Source organism: Bombina bombina, chromosome 1 (genome assembly GCF_027579735.1).
Source record: "Bombina bombina isolate aBomBom1 chromosome 1, aBomBom1.pri, whole genome shotgun sequence".
NCBI classification, from domain to species: Eukaryota; Metazoa; Chordata; class Amphibia; order Anura; family Bombinatoridae; genus Bombina; species Bombina bombina.
In genome coordinates this window covers 1,202,700,469-1,202,708,402 of record NC_069499.1, presented here as the reverse complement: position 1 = coordinate 1,202,708,402, position 7,934 = coordinate 1,202,700,469, and the positions used below count along the sequence as shown (strand labels likewise).

The 7,934-nt window shown below is 40.3% G+C and overlaps 1 protein-coding gene across 1 annotated transcript; it reads right to left on the bottom strand.

Annotated features, from left to right (window-relative positions):
• Nucleotides 1-326: 326 nt before the first annotated feature.
• On the bottom strand, nucleotides 327-7,438 carry LOC128641967 (lysozyme C). The gene is made up of 4 exons (XM_053694584.1): nucleotides 7,278-7,438; nucleotides 6,848-6,997; nucleotides 4,700-4,778; nucleotides 327-547 (listed from the first exon to the last, which is right to left on the bottom strand). The coding sequence occupies exons 1-4, from the start codon at nucleotides 7,405-7,407 to the stop codon at nucleotides 487-489; spliced, it is 420 nt and encodes a 139-aa protein (XP_053550559.1). The 5' UTR covers nucleotides 7,408-7,438; the 3' UTR covers nucleotides 327-486.
• Nucleotides 7,439-7,934: the final 496 nt, after the last annotated feature.

Below are 7,934 nucleotides of genomic sequence, written 5' to 3'. Positions count from 1 at the left end.
GCTGGAATGTCCCTTTAATGTACGAATGAGCTGCACATCATTTTAAATATGACGGTTCATTGGCATCAAAGCAGTGAATCATATAGGTGCTTACATTATGATATAAAGAGCAGAAGCCATATGCCTCCCCTTGCCCCCATTAACCCCACTCTAGACACCCATGGCAGATTTGGAAACATGTTCAACACAGACAGACAGGGTACACAACTAAACCAGCTGGAGAGACGTTGCTCATACCCTATGTAAAGAGATGAAGGAACATCAGGTGATGAGGAAAGGGTGTATGAGCTGTCAGCTAGAATTACTATACGTTTTGGAAGACCAGCTTTAAAGCAATAATTGATGTATTTATTTGTATAATTGATGTATTTATTTGTATAATTGATGTATTTATTTCCAGGGATCATCATCAGAAAAAAAAAAAAGAGACAAATATATAAAGTTTCTTGTGTTAAACAACATAGGGTATCTTCTGTTGAAGGGCCTTTAACATCCCCTGGTAAAACGGCTTAGATCCCTTCCTTGACAATTATTTCTCCAAACGCTCCTGTAAAATAATTTGAAAATAATTATTAGAAGAAATTGGAGTTTAAAACACAAAGTAAAATGTACTGATAGTAGCTTTGACAAGAAGGGTTACATAGAGCTTTAAAAAGAGCTATAGGGGAGGTTTATAACAAACAATCACCTAGATTACGAGTTTTGCGCTATACCGGGCACGAAAAGAAAGCAAAAAAATTAGCGGTTTCGTTCATGTAATTAGCAAGAGTCCATGAGCTAGTGACGTATGGGATATACATTCCTACCAGGAGGGGCAAAGTTTCCCAAACCTCAAAATGCCTATAAATACACCCCTCACCACACCCACAATTCAGTTTTACAAACTTTGCCTCCAATGGAGGTGGTGAAGTAAGTTTGTGCTAGATTCTACGTTGATATGCGCTCCGCAGCAAGTTGGAGCCCGGTTTTCCTCTCAGCGTGCAGTGAATGTCAGAGGGATGTGAGGAGAGTATTGCCTATTTGAATGCAGTGATCTCCTTCTAAGGGGTCTATTTCATAGGTTCTCTGTTATCGGTCGTAGAGATTCATCTCTTACCTCCCTTTTCAGATCGACGATATACTCTTATATATACCATTACCTCTGCTGATTCTCGTTTCAGTACTGGTTTGGCTATCTGCTATATGTAGATGAGTGTCCTGGGGTAAGTAAGTCTTATTTTCTGTGACACTCCTAGCTATGGTTGGGCACTTTGTTTATAAAGTTCTAAATATATGTATTCAAACATTTATTTGCCTTGACTCAGAATGTTCAACTTTCCTTATTTTCAGACAGTCAGTTTCATATTTGGGATAATGCATTTTAATTTAACATTTTTCTTACCTTAAAATTTGACTTTTTCCCTGTGGGCTGTTAGGCTTGCGGGGGCTGAAAATGCTTCATTTTATTGCGTCATTCTTGGCGCTGACTTTTTTGGCGCAAAAATTCTATTTCCGTTTCCGGCGTCATACGTGTCGCCGGAAGTTGCGTCATTTTTTGACGTTATTTTGCGCCAAAAATGTCGGCGTTCCGGATGTGGCGTCATTTTTGGCGCCAAAAAGCATTTAGGCGCCAAATAATGTGGGCGTCTTGTTTGGCGCGAAAAAATATGGGCGTCACTTTTGTCTCCACATTATTTAAGTCTCATTTTTTATTGCTTCTGGTTGCTAGAAGCTTGTTCTTTGGCATTTTTTCCCATTCCTGAAACTGTCATTTAAGGAATTTGATCAATTTTGCTTTATATATATGTTGTTTTTTCTCTTACATATTGCAAGATGTCTCACGTTGCATCTGAGTCAGAAGATACTACAGGAAAATCGCTTCAGGGCAATGGTTAGCTTACTTTTTTTTAGATAGTTATTTTATTTGGGGGGGTTGGTTGTGGGGTGGTGGGTTTTACTGATGGGAGGGGGGTGTTTGTATTTTTGTACATGTAATAGAGCTGATATCTTTGGGGCAATGCCCCACAAAAGGCCCTTTTAAGGGCCATTGGTAGTTTATTGTAGGCTAGGATTTTTTTTATATTGGGGGGGCTTTTTATTTTGATAGGGCTATTAGATTAGGTGTAATTATTTTTTATTTTTGATCATTTGTTTCTTATTTTTTGTAATTTAGTGTTTGTTTTTTATGTAATTTAGTTATTTTTATTTTTAGTAATTTTAGTGTTTATTTTTTTTTTGTAATGTTAGGTTTTAGTGTAAGGCAGGTTAAGTTTTATTTCACAGGTACGTTTGTATTTATTTTAACTAGGTAGTTAGTAAATAGTTCTATCACTATTTACTAACTAGTCTACCTAGTTAAAATAAATACAAACTTACCTCTGAAATAAAAATAAAACCTAAGCTAGCTACAATATAACTATTAGTTATATTGTAGCTAGCTTAGGTTTTATTTTGCAGGTAAGTTTGTATTTAGTTTAAAATAGGTATTATTTAGTTAATAATTGTAACTTTAGTTGTATTTTAATTATGTTAAAGTTAGGGGGTGTTAGGCTTAGGGTTACATTAGGGTTAAGTTGTAGTGTTAGGTTTAGGGGTTAATGGATTTATTTAGTGGTAGTGATGTGGGAGGCCAGAGGTTTAGGGGTTAATAACTTTAGTATAGTGGCACCAACATCGGGAGCGGCAGATTAGGGGTTAAAAGTTTTATGTAGGTTGCGGCGATGTTGGGGGCAGCAGATTAGGGGTAATAACTGTATGTACAGTAGGTGGCGGCGATGTTGGGGGTGTCAGATTAGGGATGTTTAGACTCGGGGTTTATGTTAGGGTGTTTATGTTAGTGTTTTAAAAATTAGTTTTATTTTCACAATAGACATCAATGGGGCTGCGTTACGGAGCTTTTCATTCCACGATCGGAAGTGTTATACATTTTTTTTGCCAGCTATCCCCATTGATGTCTATGTAGAAATCGTGCACGAGTACGTAACAGCAGCGCTTAATTTCGGTGCGGTATGGAGCTCAACGCAACCAAGTATGGTATGGTATGGTATAGAGCTCTCCCGCACAAGCCTGCTTTTTTAAAACTTGTAATACCAGCGCTATAGGGAGGTGAAATAACGCCGCTTTTGTGGCGGTCGTTAAAATCCATATAGAGCTCAAAACTCGTAATCTAGCTGTTATTTGTGTTGTGGGGGTTTGGCGAATTAGGGGTTAATAGGTTAATTAGGGTACTTGCATTGTGGGGGGTTGGCGGATTAGGGGTTAATAGTTTTATAAGGTTTGTTGCAATGTGGGTTAATGGCAGATTAGGGGTTAATAGTTTTAATAGGTACTTTGCGATGTGGGTTAATGGAAGATTAGGGGTTAATACTTTTAATAGTGACTTTGCAATGTGGGTGAATGGCGGATTAGGGGTTAATACATTTATTAGGTAGTTTGCGATGTTGAGGTTGGTGGATTCAGGGGTTAATACTTTCATTAGGTAGATTGCGATGTGTGTGAATGGCGGATTAGGGGTTAATAGTTTAATTAGGCATATTGCATTGAAAATAGGCAAAAATAGTTTTCAAGCCATTGTTTATATCAGAAAAAGTGTGACAAATGCATTGAATATATGTATTCCTGACACAGCAGACCTCTTAGCGATAAATGTGCTTGAGCCACATAGCTTGAGCATGTAAACATAGTGGCCCAACACTATAGATATGACAGAATACGAGTGCACAACAAGGAGCTTATCTGACAGAATAAAAGTTCCACACAGGGTGGCAATGTCTCACAGAATAAGGGGCAAATTTATCAAGCTCCGTATGGAGCTTGATGCCCCTTGTTTCCAGCGAGCCTTCAGGCTCGCCGGAAACAGAAGTTATTCAGCAGCGGTCTAAAGACCCCTGCTCCATAACTTGTCCGCCTGCTCTGAGGCCGCAGACAGAAATCAACCTGATCGAATACTATCGGTTTGATTGACACCCCCTGCTAGCAGCCGATTGGCTGCGAATCTGCAGGAGGCGGCATTGCACCAGCAGTTCACAAGAACTGCTGGTGCAATGATAAATGCAGACAGCGTATGATGTCGGCATTTATCAATGTGCGGCGGACATAATACGCTACTTCGTATCATGTCCGCTTGCACATTGATAAATATGCCCCCATGTGTTTATTACAGGGTAGATACATGCATGGTACTCTGGCTCATAGGTACAACTACCATGGGTGCAGGGAGCTCACTTACTTTACCATACACAGATTCTGGGACCATAAGATATAAATATATTCTGAATGATGAAAACGCTTTTGGCTGAGTATAACAATAAACATTGTAAATTAATGGGAAATTGAAACAGCCCACTACAGACATTGCATTACAATACATTAGGCACCTGTTAGATTTTAGACAATGTGGGCCCCATTACATAACTGACTTATCTGAGACTTTAAGGAAATCAATTAGACTTTTCTGCTCTACTCAGAATTTACATTATTTGTATAGGTTTTAGTGTATATTTCACAGTACACTTAGGTATTATCTATTTATCCTAGAATTGTTGATACTTTGCTATAAAGAAGTATCTGTATCTTGAGTGTGTCTTGTGATAGTGTATTCCAGGGAGTACAAAAGAGATATGTGTTAGGAAACGATTGTATCTCAGTAATATTATTTATGACTGTCTAGGATTTTTCTAAGAAAACAAAAGCAGACTTTTTTCCAGTTATGTTTACTTACCAAGCTCCAAGTCCTTTAGGATCTCTTACAATCCTTTTTAAGCACCTTATATCATCACCAAGGTAATCTCCCAATAAATCTGAAAAAGAAAAGGTAAATGATTAACCATTTATAGCTAAGAGGAAATGGAAGGTTCCATCAATATATACAGTAAAAATTATTTCACATTGGAATCTTTTTCCCTTTGCATAGTTGGTGATGAGCAAACTTTAAAAATACTGCTGATAAACACTAATACACATATCTGCTTTGTGATGTGATACAGTGATATATCTGTCATATTGTCCAGATACAGATAGAAACACACATTAAGATCTCCTGCAAGATGCTGTTTTCTACATTTTCTACATTCTTTATGCTTTAAAAATTTCTTATAAACCAGTCCACACCTAGTATATTTTCTCTGAGTCATATGTTATATTATCTCTTAGCTCTCTCTATCCCCTCTTGTGCTCTCTCTCTCCCCCTCTTTTGCTCTCCCCCCCCCTCTTTTGCTCTCTCTCTTCCCCTCTTTTGCTCGCTCTCTCTCTTCCCCCTCTTCTGCTCTCCCCCATCTCTTTTGATCTCTCTCTCCCCCTCTCTTTTGCTCTCTCTCCCCCTCTCTTTTGCTCTCCCTCTCCGCTCTCTTTTGCTCTCTCTTCGCTCTCTTTTGCTCTCTCCCCCCTATTTTACTCTATCTCCCCCCTCTTTTGATCTCTCTCTCCCCCCAATCTTTTGCTCTCTCTCCCCCTCTCTTTTGCTCTCTCTCCCCCTCTCTTTTGCTTCTCCCCCCTCTCTTTCACGCTCTCTCCCCCTCTCTTTTGCGCTCTCTATCCCCCTCTTTTGAGCTCTCTCTTCCCCTTCTCTTTTGCACTCTTTCTCCCCCCTCTTTTGCGCTCTCTCTCCCCTCTCTTTTGCTCTCTCTCTCCCTCTCTATTTTGCTCTCTCTCTCTGCTCTCTTTTGCTCTCTCTGCTCTCTTTTGCTCTCTCTCCGCTCTCTTTTGCTCTCTCTCTCTCTCCCTCTTTTGCTCTCTCTCTCCCCCCTCTTTTGCTCTCTCCCCCACTCTTTTGCTCTCTCCCCTCTTCTGCTCTTTCTCTCTCTCCTCTCTTTTGCTCTCTCTCTCTCCCCCTCTCTTTTGCTCTCTCCTCCCCTTTTGCTCTCTCTCTCTCTTTTGTGCTCTCTCTCCCCCTTCTCTTTTGTGCTCTCTCCCCCTTATTTTGCGCTCTCTCTCTCCCCCCTCTCTTTTGTTCTCTCTCTCCCCCTCTCTTTTGCTCTCTCTCTCTCCCCCTCTCTTTTGCTCTCTCTCTCTCCCCCTCTCTTTTGCTCTCTCTCTCTGCTCTCTTTTGCTTTCTCTCTCTGCTCTCTTTTGCTCTCTCTCCGCTCTTTTTTGCTCTTTCTCCCCCTCTTTTGCTATCTCTCCCCCCTCTTTTGCTCTCTCTCTCCTCTCTTTTGCTCTCTCTCCCCCTCTCTTGCTCTCTCTCCCCCTCTCTTTTGCTCTCTCCCCCCCTCTTTTGCTCTCTGTCTCCCCCTCTTTTGCTCTCTCTCCCCCCCTCTTTCTCTCTCTCTCTCTCTCTGTCTCTCTCTCTCCCTCTCTCCCCCCTCTTTTGCTCTCTCTCTCCCTCCTCTCTTTTGCTCTCTCTCTCCCCTCTTTTGCTCTCCCCTCTCTTTTGCTCTCTCTCTTCCCCCCTCTTTTGCTCTCTTTTGGTCTATCCCATCTCTTTTGGTCTCTCCCACCTCTCTCCCGTTGACCACGCACCTCCCGCGTGCTCCCACGAGGCCATGTGCCCTCACCACACCTGCCGACCACGCCCCATCACGGCACGCCCAGCCACGCCCCCACAAGGCAGCTTCCGCAGTGTGCACTCCTCTGCTGCTCAAGGCCAGGTATGTTTGTCCTCTGCAGTCTCTACTGTGCATGACTGCATCTGACAAACACACCTGGCCTTTTATAATATAGGATGATTTGTATTTATATCTTCATCACTTATTATGTCTTCTAAAGCTACTTTCTATAATCCTGCAACCAACAGCAAATGTTTCTTAAAACTGTACTATACTCTCCAAATGTTTCTGCAACATTTACCTGTAAATTATCCTCTGTAACTCTTCCTTAATTAGCTTCCCTAAAACTGAGCAATATATACAAACAGTGCATGTGTATTACGTACTTCTGCAGGGTACTCCACAGAGGTTCTTGCGTCCTACAGTTCGGCCATCATCACACCACCAATAGCTGTTGATCTGGAAGATCCCATACTCAGAGGGACTTCGGTTTAGGTATTCATCATAGTAACTTGCATAGTGGACTAAGCACACATCTGATAAAGACAAATGCAGTTGAGTAAGAAATGAGAATAGGGTGAAAGTCAAACAGAGAGCTCAAGAATCTATAAGAATATACACAAGAGAGAGACATTAAATAGTTATGCTTTTTATAGGTGAGATAGTAACAAAATCAGTGGAAGAGAGAAACAAATATACGTAAGTGGGATGAAAAGGGAACAGAGAAAAGGAAATGCAGATAAATGTGCTACATAAGAAATAAAAGGAGACACATTGTACAGTACAGAGGAGAATAAGACATAAAACTGTACTTACAGTCTCCCAGAGTATAGCCTTTTATCCCAACAACACCTCCATTCCTCAGTGCCCTGACCACACTGCATCTATCCAAGGCAAAGCTGTTACCAGCAAGGGCTACCAGAACCAGCACTAGGTACATCTGCATCTTGGCAAGACTGTGTTTAGCATGTAATTTGCTCTGCTAACATTTATAGCCAAAGGTGAAACAGAACACCCATTCTGGCAGCAATAGGTGGGAGAAATACGGGAACCTGTTTAGTAACAATTCCCCTCAGTGTTCAATAAACTGCCAAGTAATCAGTATAAGCAAATTATTAGTATTTTGCAATCTTAGTAAACTTTAAATGTTGCTTTTTGTAGATCAGAATTGTAATTTCTAAATGATTCTAGTGAATAAAAAATTTATATAATTGCAAAATAATGTCTTAGAGATACATTGTAAGCTCTTTGTGTCATAAAGCATTATCTTCTATTTGCAAAATATAATTAATATTTATTTTAGAACACTTATTTGTTACAACAGTAATCATTAGCTTATTGTTCAAACTGATTTCTATATTAAGCTTTTTGTATAGATTACTTATGTGTTAACACAGCAACAGAACAATAATAATCTCCAGTTTCCCCTTCCTCTGGATCCAATCAATGTATTTCATAGCACATGGATCCACA

Bases quoted from the DNA above. Each gene is read 5' to 3' on its own strand.
- LOC128641967 (XM_053694584.1), bottom strand. From the start codon at position 7,407: ATGCAGATGTACCTAGTGCTGGTTCTGGTAGCCCTTGCTGGTAACAGC. The intron at 6,998-7,277 runs GTAAGTACAGTT...TGTCTTTATCAG, and splicing joins AGGCTATACTCTGGGAGACT to ATGTGTGCTTAGTCCACTAT. The intron at 4,779-6,847 runs GTACGTAATACA...TTTCTTTTTCAG, and splicing joins CTGTGGAGTACCCTGCAGAA to ATTTATTGGGAGATTACCTT.